This window comes from Aythya ferina (assembly GCF_964211825.1).
Source record: "Aythya ferina genome assembly, chromosome: Z".
Lineage (NCBI taxonomy): Eukaryota > Metazoa > Chordata > Aves > Anseriformes > Anatidae > Aythya > Aythya ferina.
Window position 1 is genome coordinate 75,469,620 of NC_140299.1, and position 19,026 is coordinate 75,488,645.

The 19,026-nt window shown below is 44.8% G+C and overlaps 1 protein-coding gene across 1 annotated transcript in view; it reads right to left on the reverse strand.

Moving 5' to 3' along the window:
* GRIN3A (glutamate ionotropic receptor NMDA type subunit 3A) overlaps positions 1-18,746 on the reverse strand; it is a gene marked incomplete at its 5' end in the record, with an annotated part of 77,070 nt that extends 58,324 nt beyond the window's left edge. Inside the window, one exon of the mRNA XM_084503952.1 lies at positions 18,015-18,746. Coding sequence (XP_084360078.1) covers positions 18,015-18,746 — 732 coding nt within the window. The remainder of the gene's footprint in view (positions 1-18,014) is intronic.
* Between the last annotated feature and the right edge of the window lie 280 nt (positions 18,747-19,026).

The window sequence follows — 19,026 nt, forward strand, 5'->3', positions numbered from 1 at the left end:
CTTGAGGTTTCCTATTTAATACACTAAGGATTTAATTAGAAAGCTGGGAAATCACAAAGAGTTATAATTGCCTCTTAAGGGAAAGGCGTGAGGAGGAGGAAGCTCCCAATCGAGCACCTCTTTTAAAAACAAATACTGCAGATTTTTACATTTATTTTCTAAACGGGCAGCCCTGGGGCCTTCCTCCCTTCTCAGGGTATTTCCCCCTGGGTGCCCCGGGGCTGCAACCTCCCAGTGGGGCTGAGGCTGAGGGGGGCACCTGGGGCCGGGCTCCTGTTAGATGGCAGCCGAGGCCTGCCTGGAGGCTGCCTGGAGGCCACCCCAAGGCTCTCCCAAAGGCCGCCAGGAGGCCTCAGTTGCCCATGGAGGCCTTGTCCCACTCCATGGAGGCTGCCCTCCTGGGCAGGGAACAGCCAGCAGCAGCGGAGGGCGACGCACCAGCCAGCGCCGGCAATTACTTCAGGAGGATAAAATGAATAAACCAGGAGGCGGGATGCTTGTTAGCTCACAGGCTGCAGATTTACGAGCCTTCAATAGGAGACGAACGTGCGACTTTTGGAAATGCCGCAAAGCCTAGTGGCTCACATCCACTTTCAATTTCCAGTCGCTGCTCCCTGTTTTTCCTTCCCAATCCTGGATTAACTGTCATAAACAACAACAAGAAACAACAAAACCCACCACCAACAAAACCTCAAGACAACTGTTAACACCATTTGGAAGTTTCGTCACACCCTGCTGATCTCTCTCCTTGGCATGCAGCAGAGATGTAAGGCGTGATCCTGTGATCCGGAGCTCCCCCTCCACCAAAGGCAGAAGCGTTTGAGCTTCCAACCACGCACTTTGCAGCCACCCACACAAGCGTGAGCCAGACTGCACATCGCGCTGCTACCAAGCCCAGAGGGAGAGCAGGAGGAGCAGGAGACACGGGCCCTGGCTGGGTGTTGAATACAGAAACTGGGTAATCTAGTCTGAAACCCCTGCCCTGCCTCATGCTCCCTTGGCGAGCAAACACTCTGCTGCAGGACAGGCCCTGCTGTGGTGAAGTGTGTGAGTGAGTATAGCGGGGCGCAGACACCTTTGTGGAATGGCTTGCTGCTCTAGAAGTCCTACAGCTTACAGCAGGATAAATATTTCAAGTCCCTTTGCACAGGGAAGGATCCAAGGGAAAAAAGAATAAAAAGAAAAAAAAAAGAACAAGACATTAAGTTTCATGTCTTAGAGGATATATCAAGATTTTGCCAGAAGCAGAATCTAGGGCTCAAAACTCCTATTAATTCCTGTGCTAAACACAGCTGCCTCCATAGATAAAACAATATGTGCAGTAACAAGCATTCATTTATTTTATGGGTTACTGTTAAATAATTTGGACATTTGCACCATTACACTACTCACAGCGTGCTGGTCTCTTTTTCATTGACCCAATGATGCTTGCCTTACTGGGACCTGATGCCTGCAAGCTTTAGTATTCTGCAGTTTCTTCATTAGTTCTAAGTGGGTAAACAAGTTACTAATAATCCATTGTGTTCCAACCGAGTCTCATGTACACAATGAAGAAGCCAGACCTTAAGGTAATAGACAGTGCACAGAACAGACAGTGTTTACATACTGTGGTGGGGGTTAGGAGAATACATCTAAAGTCACACCCCGTGACTACTTCAGCCCTTGATGTATAAAGTGCAAGACCATCAGGTGGACATTTAGAGCTTTTTTTTGGTGTGACTCAGTCTACTGTTCTCATTTAAACACTTGACAGAAAATATACAGTACAATCATCTCTCTACTGTGCACAAATATTTGCATTGATTACAGCTACCATGTTTTCTTTTAGCTTGCACCTAACATGGACATTCAGACCAATGATAAAGTGATGGCATGGAGATTGTAAGTCACTGTAAAATATGAATGATACCTTGCACTGGCCACTGAGTCTGGACTCAGAGGAGCAATGGCAATTGATGCTTTCTAGACTTGAAGCAAGGTACCCATTCGTATGCATTGGCATGTGATAGTGGGCACAGACTGAAGATAAATATATGACCACACACATTGGGAAAAACAACACACCATGCTTGACAGGACCATCTGGCTGTACTGAGGACTTGTACTGCTGTCTGCCACCATCACTTGACAGCAGCGAGCACTGATCACAAGATGCTGGCACTGGCCAAGTCTCTTTTAGTACGGCTCTGCCCATGGCAAGCGCAGTTGGCTCCAGCATTATGCCATCAGAATAAGCTCATCAGTTTTGTCCTGTAGGTCCCTTTCTGCTACTGTAGCAGAATGCCACAGCTGCCCCGGGAGTGAGGGCTAGGCTCTTCCCCATTGGAAGTCTCATGGAGATGGAGTCACCTGCAGCTTCCCCCTTCCTTCGGCATATCCACCCAAATGCATGCTATTACACTGCACAGAGTCGGGGGTGGGGGGGGAAAGAAAAAAAAAAAAGGAAATACGTACAATGCCAAAGAAATACCAGATCTTCCCTTGTTAACAAAAAACTTAATAGCATATTGATAACAATAATTCAGTGTACTGCTCTTACTAGGAAAACCTGTGGTGATGGAGAAGAAATTCAATATACTTTTTACTCTTACAGAAAAAAAAGTAGTAAGGACCAACTGGGCAGAGCATTGTGATGGAACTGTAAGCAAAGATGGACATCCTATTTATGCAAAAACTTGTTTGTACTGCTACTTTATGTTTCTTGAGGGGGAAAAGGAAAAAAATGGTGTGGCAGTTTACTGGGGTTGGCTTCATTTATGAGAAGGTAATGAAACTAACAGCAGCCATTTAGCAGGCTGGATATTATTGATAGGCAGAACACTTTGCAGTGTGGGAATGAGGGGAAAGGTCTTTACAAATCTAGTTTTCTCTTCTATACTGACTTGACCTTCTCTGCTGTAACTCCTTTATATCTCCACTACCTCAACATCCCTCTCCTACAAAATAATGCATCTCCTCCTTGAGGTTATGTGAGGTTTGCACAACCCTGTGACAGCTGAAAACCATTCCACTCACTGAGAAGCACCTATTACCCAAGTACATTGGGTATTTAATTTATTTTTTAAGAGCTTTGTGCTTTAGGATCCGGGAGGGCTACACATTTCCATGAAACAAAACACTCTCAAATACTCTGCACCAACGGAATCAATAAACTCCTGTCAGCACTGAGCTGCCTACCGACACACAAGACGCCTTCACCCTCACTGCTCAGCTCTAAAAAAGTCTTGCATCAAGGCTAGGCACTCATTAGATCAGCTCTTTCACTGTGATGTCAGCAGGTGGGTGATATGCAGGCCCTCATCTCCTGCTATAATGAACCCAACAAGCGCATGCCAGCAGCCAGACGGGGATCTCTGCGTGTGGGCTGGGTACAGCTGGGGCAAATCAGCATCCTGGTTTGCATAACTGCAAATCTGGAAACACAACGTCTGTATTTGTGGATCCGCCTGCGTGCGGCTGCCCTCCCCTGCACTTGATGGCTTGCAAACTCTCAGGACACTGCAGCTGCGGCTCATCGTGAGCGGCACCTCTTCTGTTGGAGCCACAATCCCTCCCACCACCCTTGCCAGCACAGTGCCATGGACAGCATTACAGTCCAGCCTCGTGCTGCCAGAGTTTGCGAATTTAGCAAATGAGGCAAAAGTTACGGGAGGCAAACGATCTGGGAACCCATCTTGAGTTATGCAAAATGCATGGAGTTAGGTATTCACAAAATTGCTTCAGTGTAATTGTCGGCACGTGGATTGTTTGCAAACAGCTAGCACAAACTACTTAGTGCTAATCATTTGTTCCGTGACATAGTTAGTCATGCACTATTTCTGCTTCTTGAGTGGGTGATTGTATCCTCCTAAAGGAGAGGATAAGAACCAGTGAAAATGAAGCACACCCTGGGATTTTGACATGGATAAGCAGTTGTGATAAAACACTAAAGCGTCATGTCTCACTAATCTCAGCGAGACGCTCGTGTCCGTTCATCTCCGTGCAAATAATCCATGATGGCTCTGCGCAGCCTGGTGAACCGCACCTGGGGACCAGGAATCCATGTTGGTGTTGGTGCTTTTTGGCTCAGTGAGTCTTTTTAAGTCTCCAAACAACTGCAAGTGCTGTAGAGGAGTACCTAATTACCCCAGACAACCTGAAAGGAAGGGATGACAGAGCACTGCTCTTACGGGTTTGACAAGAACATACGATCAAAACTGCGTGCTCTCTGCAGGAAACGATGGTGCTTCAGGGGGAGAGAACCTATAATAAAAATCACTGAAACAGTGTATTTCCTGGAGAAATTGAAACATATTTTTTCCTTCCCTTTCCCCATGTCAGATTCTCTCTCTGTTTTTGTGACCCTAGCACTTGAATGCAAGCTTTGGTCAGTTTTTCAAAGAAAGAATTATGCTTCTACACATTTCAGTGACCTGGAATGGAGCTACAGAAGGTGAAAAAAAAATATAAGCTCTGAATTTTGATATTTTGCATCGACATAGAGACTGCACTTTGAGCAAGGGAACTGAAATATTCTGTAAAATTCCCTGCTTAAAACCCTTGGTGGTACCACACAGAACACCAGGATGTATTATTAATAAATCCAAGCGAAACGGCCAGCCAGCTGTGAGAACACAGGGAGAGAGAGACACTCACACAAAGCACCATCTTCAGTGAAAGGTTTGCTTTGGAGCTCTTTTCCTGAAACGAAAGCAAGGTAAACAATGTTTGTTTGGAGACCATTCTTAAACCGACAGGAGATTCTGTAAACACCTCCAGACTGCTAAGCCAGGGGTGGGGGGCACTGTGCAAGGTGGCGTGAAGGTTGTAAGAACAGCACACTCTGTGCTCCTGGCGAAGGAAACAGAGCTTGTCCCCCCATGGGCAACGCTGGTCTTTTCCTGTCCCACTCTGTGCAATGAGAAGCACTGCTCACTCCTGACACAGTCCTGGATGTGCTTGCTCTCGGGGCTGGATGTTTCTTCCTCTCCGTACTGCTCACACTCCTCAGAAGGAATGATGCCACAGCAGCACACCATGGCTCCAGCAGAGACCGTGTCATGGTTATGTGAGGCTGGGGCCAAAGGCACATGCAGATTAGGTGCTCCGTTTGCAGGCAGGCAACTGACTGCTGCTGCTTTAGACAGCCCTGCACAACTACTAACCTCCCAGAGGAGACTCCTGACAAAGCAAGGAAGTTCAGCCGACCCTCTCTGGTCCCAGACGGGCAGACCAGTAACTACTCCTGTCCTTAGTCCACTGTATTTTCCTATAGATTTTTAAGCCTCCTTTGGAGAAGACTGAAATCTCCATTTGAGTCCTCTGTTCAATGGTCAGATTGAATTCTCATTTCTCTTCCTCTTAACAACAATAAGAAGCCATTTTGCTGCTTGTTATTCTCTAATAAGATTGCAATAATTTTGTATAGCTCTCGGAAGACATGCATTTGCTCTTATAATGCTGGAATAAGTAGGGTCCAGAAAAAGATGAATTGTCTGAATTATCCTTGATCTTACTCAGAAAATGGCTTTCTGTAGAATTTTAAGTGAAGGGAATGTAATCTCTGGTGAGAATAAGTTCAAGTAGAAACAAGTCAGGTAGAATTAAAGGTTAAAGTTGATAGCAGTGTTAAGCTCACGTGTGAATATAGTTTAAATATCACAGTAGCAAGCCATGGATCTGTTAGACCAGTTCCTCATCCACAGCAAAGCCATAACATGCTTAAAAGAACAGGAAATCTGAATATATATATATATATATATATATATATATATATAGTGTTAATGATGCCAAATGCATCAGAAACAACACATATATACTCAAATGAATGAAATTATTCATTTCAGCTGTTCTTATACTCAACATTTGCTTTCATGAACATTTAAGTAATCCAATTACACCAGGACAAATGTTTGTAGAAAATGAACAACGGAAGTGTATGCTTGCAGTATTCGCAAGTTTCAGCTTCCGTGTATGTCTCCAATTCTCATGTTCATGAGATTGGAAGAGAAAAAAAATACCACATGGCTTAGCCAAGCAACCAAAACCATATCTCAAACTGGTCCCAATTCAAAGCCAGGAAAGTTTTTACATAAATTTTTAGAAGCTCCAGGTTGCAGTTAGCCCTAGTCGTTCATGCTTGTTACAGAAATTTCAGGTGTTTTTCATGCAGAAAAATTGTCAGCAATTATCAGATGTATTATTCACTGTGAGTTCTCACTTCATTTTCCTCTTAAAGTACACTTCTGGGGAGGAATACAAGAGCAGTATGATCTGGGCAACAAGCTCCTGTTCTCTAAGCAAGGAATCTTTCTTATGTTAATCATGTGGTATGCTGCATCCCACCACAGGTCTCAATTTGCAATTTATTCTTTTGCTGTGAACCTGTATGGGTTGTGAATGCCCACAGAGGACATCGTGGAACAGCTAACTTTCACATAACTACATGTTACATATTTATATGCACTGTCAAAATGGTGGGAAGATACGAAATTCAGTTTCACTGGAAACTAGCAGGCTGAGCTATTTATAAATAAGTGTCTTATTTTTGGTGCTCTTCAGAAAATGTGATGAACAGTGAGTGATGAGCAATTTATGTTGCTGATCATTTGTATCACAATAGAGCATTGCGGTCTTTTTCTGGAGTCAAGTCTCTGTTAATTTAGGATCTGTATTACCCTACAGTCGAAGACAGGACCTCAGAACAAAGACCAGTGGGCAAGACGAAGAAAGGATGAAAGAAGCAAGGCACAATGAAAATGGAAGAGAAGGTACAAAATGGAGAAGCTGAAGTTGAGAGTTCCTGGGGATTCTGGGATCAATATTCAAAACAGACCACTCACCCATCTCTCTCTCTCAAAAAAAGATATCAGTATGAAGGAATCCTTTCCCACGAGTATTCTGCGCTGGAGGATTTTCTATTTATACAATGAAAGATAACATTAAACCAAATGTGGAATGATGAATGTGAAATAAATAGTTAGAAGAACTACGTGCTCTGAAGAGATTTTACCAGTCTAACAATGAAGAAAGCGGGTTTTCATTAACAAGTGTACACTTGTTACCCTCTACTAAGTAAATAATTCATACGTATAAAAAGATAATCATAAGGGTGACTGGATAATGATCATTTTGCCTTCCCGGGGCTGACTGCTGATGCAGGATTCTCCATCAGAGGACACAAGGGTATTGTTAACCACACTGGTCTTTCCAACATGTTTCTATACTAATACATTTTATAAGAACTTTCAAAGACGTGATTAATAGGTGTTGTTTTTTTTTCTCTCCAGAATCCCTGGGAAATTAACACTGATGCCATATTTGATCACTGCCTCCCTGTTTATCACTACAAGAAAAACACCCAGTTGAGCTGAGCCTGCCAGCTGCACTGATCAGACACATCTACTCACACCCCGAGCACGCCTGGAAGCCAGCAAAGGGAATGCTGCTCCTCCCAACCTCTCTGTGCCCTTCAGACTCAAGCAGCACCTGAGCTCCACTCTACCAAGTCTTCTGCACAGCTTAGAATCCCCTGCCTCATGAAAAACATAAATGAGGTATTTGAAACTCTGCAGCAGACAATTTTATTGATGTCTGTGTGAGTTTGCCAGGAGCTGCCTCTCTGGGTGGCTTGCAGCAGCTGTGGATCGCTGGCCTGCCACACCAGGCAGTGTAACTGGTTTTGCCAAACTGGGAACAAGGGGAGATGTGGGGATCTTAGGGCACCGAATTCCCTCGGGCACACCACTTTCTTCTGGGGTCCTGAGGCACCCCAGCCAGCATCACCAAGTGTCACCAGTGCCAGCTGCGTGTTTATGGATGAGTGAGGAGGAAGGAGCGACAAGAGGAGTAGAACCTTGCTTCACAGCCCTGCTTCATTTTGTACTCAAAAAAGCCCTTGGAAAATCCTGTCTGGCTATCACAGCAATGACATTTAAAGCTTTCATGTCCCAAAGCTGAAACCAAAAGCACCGATGTGTTTTGCTTTAACTGCTTACTTCTGTTTCCCTCAAGGCTGTTACTGGGCATGTATTTGTCCCATCAGAGCTCTACATTTCAGCACCTATCACATGCAATTTAAGCTGAGGAAGCCCAGACAAGTCATTCTGTTTCACCTTGTTGCCCTCCTTCTAATGCAGGAGCAAAGCCCCATGCTGTCAGCTAGAACAGCTCCAGCACACTCTACAGAGGGCAGCTATCAGCTCCAAGTTATGTCCAGATCTATTTTTCCCATGTTCTGATGCTTATGTCGAGTACAGTAAATTCTTAGAAACAACTGTTCCCCTCCTAAGAGCTGTTTAACTGATATATATATGAATGAGCCTTACAAGCTGAGAAAGTGATAAATAATTATGCTTTCATCCAAAATAGCACCAGAAAATTATCAAAATGTGAATATTGACTTTTCATCTGATTTAAAAAAAAAAAAAAAAAGTTCTTTTTAAGCTGGTTTGAGTGAGTACACTATTAAGATGAGTGTAGTGTAACTGCTTTATCAGTAGCAACGTTGTGAGAGCCTGATGCATAATACAGCTGCTCTTTTTGGCTATTAATTGCAATGCCTAATAATTCTTTCCTTGCATCAAGTGCAAAGCTTCATTTTTAAAACCTCGATTTTTGCTCAAAGATCTGTCTTGTCTTTTAACTCTGTCTTAAGTTAGAAAGCCTAGTAAAATGTCTGATGAACAGCATGGGCAATCGTTTCCTTCACACTCTTAAAAAAGCTGAAAGTGGAATAGCACGCCGTTAGGGAAATGCTAAGAGTTTAAAATCTGCCTGTGCAGCATATCCATAGATTTTTATAATGCATTTCAAATACTTTCTACATTGTAAAACAGGCTTTGAAAGCTATCATCACAGATGAAAGCTGGTAAAAAAAAAAGTAATAAAAATATTGTAGCAAGAAAAGGAAAATGGTGCCTGTTTCTGAATTTCCTGACATTTGATTTCTCCTCTATAACAGCAACAATCAAATGATTGCAGTAATTTCTCCATTTGCTGTGCTTTAGTGGCAGTGGAGGGTGCACCTGTGCTCACGATCACTCTTTCTCCCTTCCTGTCCACCTCCCCATCTGCAGGTGGGCAGATTCAGGTGACCGAAGCACTTCTGATAAAAGTTAATTAGCCAGAACACTGACGAGCAGATCTTTCCCGCTGGGTGCCAAGGGGAAACCTTCCCATTAGCTCCAGAGGGCTCTCCCAGCTCTGCAGCTCATTGCAAGGGGGGTGCCAAGCAGCTGTGTGCAGCCAAGGGACTCGGCACCATCTTCTTGCTCGCTGGGCCTGCACACACACCCTAGAGGTATGGATGGAGTGGCCGCTCATGGGGACAGAGGTGTTCACAGGCCCTCTGCGTACACCTGCGGGGTACATATATCCTATGTGCAAGCCAAAACCACACCCAAGGCCAGCTGTGTGCAAACATCTGGTTCCAGTGCCCTCCACCAGTGGCAGGTAATGCTGTGTTTTGCTGCGGTTTGTGGTGTGCCCTGCTGCCAAGTCCCTTCTCAGTCTTGGCAGCTCTTGGCATACTTGTCAATAATTGCCAGAAGTAACATTAGGAGCTTGATGTGACAGCTGCGAAGCACTCGGGGCCAGATTGTGGACTTGTTAGTCACACTGCCGAGGAGTCCCTTGCACAAATGGCTTTGCTCGAGTGTGACTCCCTTAATAAATGAATCATCTATCATTGCTGCCTACTCAAGCTTAAATCCCTCTCCCAGTTCTGCTGTTACTTCCACCATCTGCACATCCTCTCCCCATGGTGGTGAGAACCAGCCTGGCTGATCAATGGGATACCTGCAGAAACGGTCAGCCCATCAGGGCCAGATCAGATGTAAAGAACAGCCACTGATGTCCAATGATGCCATCCCACAGCTGCTGTGTCTGGACTTGCTCCCATGTATTAGCAAGTCCTGTGTAGGTACCTACTGATCTGATGCTACATGTGTTGGCACGAGCTTGCTCTGTCTCATGGCAATGTGACATGCTGGACCAGAAGATGCCAGACCTCCACGTGGCAAAGCTGTTGGCTCAGCAGTCCCCTGGGAGGTCTATGTGACTTGTTTGGGAAGAATTACACACTGGAGGCAACAGTTCCTAACCAGGGAGCAAGGCAGCCCTGCCAAGTCAGCCCTGACATGGGAGAGATGCTTTGCTCTCTGCTTGGTGACCCCAGCGCCTGGTACAGTGATTTCATGTAAAACTCAGTTCTCCTGCTTTTCTGCTTCTGGAGGAACAGAATTTAAGAGTCACGGACGGGCATCTCCTCCTTTGTTTCTCAATTCAGTTTATTTTCTCCTTATCTCCCCCTGTGTCACTTACACTTATGCCTATAGTTTTCTCACTGTGATTTCTTGTTTTCTTCCCTCTCTTTTCTGTGTCCTTTTAGCTATTCAGAATAAACTCTGCAAGTACTGGAATGGCAGCAAGATTCGCGGGGCCCTTTTGTTCAACTGAATGGAAAACACGATCCTTCCCCTCTTTGAAAGCTCTTCACTCACATCTACAGAAACATGATTCTTCTTGGAAAGACAGATACGGAATGTGGAAAAAAACTACGCTTTTTCCAGTTTTCTGTTAATCACAAGTATATAAATTCTAGCTGTGATATGCCTCGATTTCTTATACATACAAAAAATTGCAAGGAAAGCCGCGCAGAAAATGAATGGAACACACATTTTATTTGATGAGCTTTCAATATTTCCTTTGTTTAAATAATAAGCAACCCATTAAACATACCCTAGATAAGGATGTTTATAAGTGGTCTTTGAATTTAATTGTGAGCATCAAATTGAATAACATACAGCAGGACAAGATACTTGGCTATTTGCTAATTTCCACAGGTTACTTAGATCTGCTACGTATTTTAGTGGAAATATGAGGTGCTCACACTTTTTTGGACAAATTCTCGAGGGAAGTTATACTGAACACCCTAACTTACATTTGTCTGCTTGCTGCCGTACTTCTGTGTTCATATAGTATCTACTAGTATCTACTATCTCAGCCAATTTTTACTTAGTGAATACCACTAAGTTTGGTGTTTCTTCTGACAATGGCTGTCATTCAGTAAAATAATAATTAATGGTTTAACCCTGCCATAGTTTTTTCACTCATCATCAACATGTGTTTGTCCAGTATATTATAAAAGACCTCTTCTAGGCTATACAATGAGGAAGACATAATTTTGCAAATACCCAGAAGAGCAAAAACACAAAAGAAAACATCATGGATGTTGTTGAATCCAATGTTAACTTTTTTTTTCTTTTTTTTTCTTTTTTTTTTTTTCTTTTTTTTTTTTTATCAGAAAAGCTGCACAGGATGAGGAATGATAAAATCTTGTTACTAACATGCTTGTACATTTTCTCCAAAATCTACTATCATATGATGAGTACAGCAAGGAAGGGGACTAACAGACAAATATACATCAGGCTACAAGGCAGGTACCTTTGCTTCTGATTTTTTGTATGAATTCAGCGTATTTTCTTTTAGTTTATATAATAAATGTCTACTGGCACAGTATTCAGCTAAGAGGATCATCTTTCCTCCACCTCCTTTCCAAATTGTAACACTTAACCCCCAAATTGTTAACACTTAATCCCCCTTTTCAAATGGAATTGATATAACTAAAACTGCAACATAGCATATGAAGTTGACTATGTGATTTGATAAAGCTTGACAGAACTAGATGCACTTCAAGAACAAAGTGATCATTGACATAATTTTATCAAAAGATTCACAGAGTCAGATACCCTAAATAATTACAGACATGGTGCACATTCTGAATCTGGGTAGTCAACCTTTGCTGTATTTGAGACATTTTGCTCATGGCTGAGCTGAAGCCACTCCAACAGAGAATGTCTGGAGCATGTATTTCAAACAATCCTGCACTATCCAGTTTCTAGTGTCTCAAATCAGCATGTTGCCTCCAACTCAGAAATAAGCAGATATGCAAACTGAGGCATGACTAACATTTCCTCAAATAATAATTGCCAGGAAAAAGAAAAGATAAGCGTACAGAAAATTATTGATAGTGAATAATGTTATGATTGGTGGTTGACCAAACCAAGCCTCACAACTTGTGTTACAAACTACGAACACTAGAAAATAAGAACACCTTTACACTACCATCAGTGTTTAAGACATTTAGATGATTTTAAGAAGGCTGCTGAAATATTTCACGGCAACTTAGGTGATAAGGAATACTAAATAAGCTTCTAGTATTACAAAGAACTTCAAGTCTTAAACTAATATATTTGTAAACACATTTCCAACTCATGATACTGCTCCTCCATAAGCAACAAAACAGCTGACAAAATGAGATAATCTTGCAACTCAAAGTTTTGTATACCTTTTGTATACCTTTTGTATATCTTATGCCATACTGTAAGCTGCAAGATATCCCTATTTTAAAAGCACAATGGTAGGATGGCAAATTCAGTGGGTTTCTGAGGGGCTTTATTCTAAAAGGGGGGTTGGAAATAATACTAAAAGGTCAGATTTGGAAAAGTTCACCCCAGCAGAGTACTGAGTACTCAGAGAGTACAGCAGAGTGCTCCTTCTATCTCAATGGGATGTTAGAATTAAGGATCCAGAGGAGAGAACTCACCACTTTCCTGAATTCCAAAAAAACGATCCTTTGCGAACACAATGAACTGAATCCTCCTCATATAATGTAAGCAGTATAAAGAAGGTAGTTCTTTATTTTATTTCTACTGACCCATGTTTCTGTGTATGCAAAGCTTCTTTTTAGACAAAATGTTCTTAAGAAAGTCACCATAGGTAGGTAGGCTGCAATTTTCAGTTTTAGTCAAGAACTGAAACAAATGGATGTCCTCTAACAGAATTTCAAACAGTGTTTGCAGACAGGTAAGGATGACCCTGGAGTATCAGGTGTACAACAGGTGGAGAAAACAGACCCTGAGCTAAGGCACCGAACAAGAAAAAAAAAATCAAAATACATTAGGTGCCAGTGCAACTTCTGAATGTTATGCCAACTTCACTTTCAGAAAACTTCAGTGCTTTCTGATCATGGACCAGAATATAAACAAGAACTCCCTTCCCTTCAATACACATCATCTGTCAACTTCAAGGTAACAGACAGATTGGCTTCAGCCAACAACCCAGTGAACCATCAAAACTCTGCACATCCTACAGCCCGTGATGCTCAACACAGACCAGGACCACAAGTAAAACCATTCTCAGAGCAACAATGCGAGGACTACGTACAATATTGGGAAGAAGAGCACATCAGAGGCAGGAGATGGCAGCAGTTAGCAGGTACCTGAGTTCACCTTGATTCTGAAATGGGATCAGTGAGCAAGCATTGCATTGCTGTGTTTCAGTGGAGGACTGTTGCCATGAGGAGATCTCTCACATGACACCAGGACAACGATGTTGCTAGCAAAATGTGAGTTACACCCCTAAATTTGTGTTTAAAGAAATTATGACTCTAGGAAAACTGGCTGCAGGCAAACTGTGGTTTTACATTAGGTGGCAATAGAAAAAGACTCTTGCTTTATAGCAGAACTATAGCCTAAATTGTGCAAGTTTCAAAAGGAGCACTACAGCAGAACTGCAGACAGACCTTTATCTGAAGAGGAATGGCCTTTCAATTTCCATCCTTTTTACCTTTTGTTCCCCCAAGAACATCTCTCACAAACCCTCCTCAAGTGCCCAACAGTTGTGTGCCACTCTATTTATGCAGTGAGCTGAGGAGGGCTGATCACAGAGAAAGACTGAACACATATTGCTCCTCTATACAGTAGCTAGTACAAACTCCAATATGTGGACCAAGTCAAATCAGCAATGGCAGATTGAACTACCAGAGGCTGCAGTTAGGCAGATGTTTGGCAGCATCCCCTGGACAATAAGACTTTATCTGTTTTGTTCTGTTTTGTTCTATTTATTTTTTGCCAATCAGAAAGAGTTTTCTATAAAAGTGCAATCCTGTCTTGAAGGAGGAAGAAAACTGCCTCTGAGCTATTAGGTAGAGAGAAGCTTTTCCTCATCCCCACTCCCTTTTTCTTTTCAAAAGAAAACTTAATCTCTTAAAAAAAAAAAAAAAAATCAACCAAACAAAAAATCAGATGTTAGTGGTGAGTTTCTTTTAAAGCCTCTGTTCTGAGCACGAGCTTCCTATTTTACCAGGAAATTCACCGTTTAACCTAAAACTCTGATTTGATTTATGTATTCTTTTGACTCTCCCTGAAGTCATAGCAGTGATCAGCAGTGCTGGCAATTCCAGTTACTCAGGAAACCAGATAAAGCATGGATGGGCCATGCAGGAACTAAGATGATTCAGATTTATTTTGCTGTTTTGTTGCTCTGAGAAGACTCCTTTTAATGTTAAAAGACATCAGAGCTACTGATTTATCTGAAGCACACTAAAAATACTCCATTAGTTCTGAAGTTTGGAAAATGCTGCTGCAAACATTATCTCCCTTGTGTTTCTGATACTATCTCCTGTAAAATAGAAATTATAGGTTATATATGGGCTATCCTTCCCAAACTCTTGGCTCTGTACTAGAAGTGATATCCCTGTATCTCCTTGTGGTTCATGTTCCCTATCTCTTTTCCCTGTTCCATTTCTGGGAAAATTATTAATGACATTGGCAGTCTTGGAATGAAAAAATGAAGTGTGCTTCTTCCTTCAAACACACGTAAGATGACAAGCCTTGCCTCAATGACATCAGTGCACATGAGCTGCTGTCTCCAAAATAATGATCTGTCAAAGCTTTAGTGCAATCTGCATTTGTGTAAGTAGTAAAGAAATCCAGTGGTTTTTTGCTTACTGAATGATGGTGATAAATTGTTACTTTTGCTTACTGAGAGTGTGAAAATTTACAGGAGTGACAGTAAACTCAGAAAAGTAAACAGCTTTTTTCAGGTCACAACAGTGTCTCGATTTACTGTCAGTATATGTTCATCACTAAATCACATAAACAAATCAAAATGAAAAAAAAAGTCACATTTTACTCTGTGTAGCATCCCTTGCAGCTGTCTGTGTGTTTTGACACAAACAACCCCGAGCCTTCAGCAAAAGCTGTTGCCTGTGACAGGACAAGCCCTATATCTTTGTGATGGTTGTTGCCATGTGATTGTTAATTGCTGTGTGGGAACATTGTGAGCTTTTTTATCCCCTTAACTTCAGAAGGGTAGAATTGAATCAGAAACATAAGTTTAAGGATGCTCGAGCACAGCATTTGAAAGCACTAGGTATCCAGCTTACTTTGGATGCCTACTTTTGACATTTTTGACCATGGATCTCCACTTGATGTTATACTTTTGAAGTGTCGATTGTAATAGAGGCAACAGCCAGTAATATTAAAACATATTTCATTTCTAGAAACTGATCTTCCTTTTCATTTCAAGTACTGCTTTTTGCCATGTTACAGAATATCTACTCAAAGAGCAAAGTGTTTTTCAATTACAATGAGTACTTGCTTATTATAAACTTCTCTATGAAGTAGTAAGACTGTTAGCACTCAGCAGCAGCACAGGTGTCACATTTGTACACTCCCATCATGGCACAACATGGAAAATGAGATCTTGTTTGTTGCTACTGTAAAATCATCCTAACAAAACCTTGGAATAAGAGTGAGGATTTGCTGCTAGGACACTGCCCACCATATGTAATGTCTGTTAGCACATCTGTGATGCTCCTGAAGGAAAAGCTCTTCAAGGGCAAGTGTTTGAGGGGTTCGCTGCCAGCGACCTGCAGGGAGGGAGGCTCCACGCAGGCTGCCGCATCCCACCTCAGAAGTAAAGTTAGTCCCCAGCTCTCAGCCTTCTCCTCTCTGAAAATAATGTCTACTCAGACTATTTATGAACAAAATCTGCCACAGTGACACTGCTGACTACCCCCTCTAGCGCTGCTAGAGGTGGTCGGCCTGTGGCCCTGGGCCTGTGGAGCAGGAAGGTGGGAGGCCAGGGGGATGTCCACTTCACACCATTACTAGTGTGAGACAGAGCGACAAAATCCCGGGGTACAGTGGGCAGTAAGGCATCGGGGGGTGTTATGGCCAACCTTGTCGGGTCCCTGGGACAGGGACAGTGTTGGAAATCCCATAACAGTGGGAAGTATGTGAGGTAAGGCTTCCAGAGTTGGCCAAAACTGGTGTATACTACATGAGGGTATGAAACAAAGTGTTCAGAGAGATGTTCAGTCTCTCCGATCCAATTCTGGAGATTAATAGGCTTGTATTACCTGCTGGCCTTTGAATAAGGCTGAGATTTTTTTAAATCCAAAAAGCCTTGAGTGATATTTTAGCTCATCTGAAAAAAAATTAATCTATTCAGCACTTAAGCACAGGTTTAATGTCTGGCATTGGTTTCATTGCCATTGAAGACTGACTTTTAAACATCTGCTTATGAACAAAGTCCTGATTTGGACAGATTTATCCAATGAAGACCTCCATGGCAATGAGCACTTGCCTCCCCAGTGAGAATAACGTGAAAGGAAAGTAGGAACCTTGGAGTTTGCAGAAAGGAACAATGTGTATAACCCTGCATTGAACGTGTCTTTTGTGTGTCCTCTGGCAGCTTCAGATGAACTCAGACCCATCTGGAATGGAACAGAAAGTATTTCTGATTTTAACAGAGCAGGGAGATGCTCAGTTCGGGCTCTGGTCTTAGGAAGCTTTGGCTGTTGACTCAGGTACAACCGAGAGTGTAACTGAAAGGTTGGTAGATTTAAGAGAGAGAACTTGGGTGCTACATGCACCAAACACACAGCAGTCATGGCAGTTGGTGGCATTGATTACCCCCGAGTTTGTGCAAAAATCTGCAGAGAAACTCAAATTACCTTTTTTTTTTTTTTTTTTTTTTTTTTTTTTTTTGCTGAGCTAGAGAAAACTAGCTGAGTTTAGACCAGCACACAGTGGCTGAGCCTTCAATTACAGACTAGCACTTTTCCCACCTTTTCTGTCACCACCTAACTCAAGAAATATAGAAGATACATATCCAGGCTATGTTTTTTGTATTTTGCAAAGCAAATTCAGTTGGTAATCTTTTTTTTTTCTAATTATATTTTGAGCACAAAGTTGAGCTATGTCTTTTTATATAAAGCAATTGTTTCTCCTGGCTACTCAAATGGCAGCTTCTGCCATTTTACTCGCAACTTCCCTTGCATGGGCGACACGGATGAGAGCATTTTCCTCCTACTCTTGCCAGAACACGATTTCTGGCATGAAACCCACACTGGCAACATATTGAGCTGTTATCTTTTTCCAGAGTGTGCAACATTAAGATGCTGTCTCTGCATGATAGAAAGTTTAGCTCCCCTCGGATACTACTATTATTTGTGCCTAGGACAGTCAAGCACGCTGACTTTCTTTGCTACTACTTTAGCTACACGATCAAACAGACACAGTCAGAGTTTAGTTTCTACTATTTTAGCTGGGCAATTCAGTGCTCCAAAAACCAAATCTAACGGAAATGCATGAACTACAAGTAAGGAAAAAAAAAAAGCTAATGCTTTAGACAGCTCAATGAAAAGTCAAGTTACAGTGAGCAACTTCCCTAAAATCTGTCACCTGCTGAACGATCGACACTATCCCACACCAACAGTGCACTGCATTCACACCAGCAACAAATAAGCATCCTGGACGTTCATTTCAACCTCTTTTTTTTTTTTTTTTTCCATTTATTTTGGCTCACAACCTTCTTTTGGTCCGGGAAGCTTCTCCAACGGACAAGCCGAGGACCTCCAGAGGAGCCCCTTGCCACCAGGCAGTGGTGGACCGCGGGAGCCCGTCTTCTCCTCTCAGCCCAGCAACTCGGCGCGGGCTGAGCTGTCACCGCCGGGTCCTTCTCCCGTGCAAGCTGGGGGATGCTCGCTCGTCCCCCGCCGCCCCGGGGCTCCCACCTGGGGTGCAGAAGCGTGGTTCCCCGCAGACACCAGGCGGGACCCGCTCCCTGCTGCTCCCCACTCCGCCCGCAGCCCACCGCCCCGGCGCTGCGGGGGCTCGGCGCTGCCTTCTCGCCGTGCAACGGGGGCCCGCCTCCCCCCGTGTGCCCCCTCCCCAGCTCCTTACCGGGCTCTGCCGGGGGAACTCGCCGAGCACGATGCTGACCACGGGGATGCGCAGCGCCGCCGAGACGAAGTCGAGCTCCAGCATCTCCCCGCGGCTCTGCGGGAAGGCGAGGATGGCGGAGACCCCCTGCACCACCACGGTGTGGCAGAGGCTCTGCAGGAAGGACGCGGGGTCGTTGCTCCACGAGGCGCTGGGGGAAGAGAAGGGGAAGAGGGGCAGGTCGCCCAGCCCCGCCTCGATCGCCATCACCACCTCCAGGGACAGGTTGTAGGGCAGCAGCCCGGACACGCCGTTCAGGTTCGCCACGGCCAGCAGCAGCGCGTCCCGCGGGGAGGGCGCGGGGGGCGTCCGCATCTCCCCGTCGCCCCCCGGCCGCCGGCCCCGGGACCCCGCCGGGACCCCCCCCTCGGGGCCACCGCCTCCTTCCACCGCCCCCTCCCGGGGCCAAGCGTCGGGCACCAAGCGGGGCTGCAGGTGGGTGGCCCCCACCCTGACGGTGTGCCCGATGCGCCGCAGGATCTGGCAGGGCTGCGGGTGGGACGCGGAGCCCGGCACCGCCGCCAGCATCAGGGCGCAGGGCGGCAGTAGCAGCAGGCACGCCCGGACCGCTACACCCCGCACCCCCGGCCCCTGCATGGCCCGGAGACCCCCGCCACGACCCCCGCCGCTTCCACCGGCCCCGCCGCCGTCCCGCCCCGCATCAGCCGCTCCGCGGCCGGCCGGCAGCGGCATCAGCCGCGGCGGGCGGACCCCGCACGGAGCCGCCCCCGCCGCCGCCCATGGAGCCCCGCTATCACCGCGCCCCCTCCCCGGGGACGGAGGAGGAGGAGGAGGAGGAGAAGGAGGAGGGGGCTCAGCCCCCGGACCGCCCCTCGCGGACCCCTGTCTGTGACGGGGAGCACCCCCACACGGTGCAGTGTCCCGCACTCCCCCCACCCCCCACGTGCAGCACCTCTTCCCAGGCTGCAGCCCCCTCCCCAAACTGCACCCCCCTCGCCCTGGCTCCCCTTTC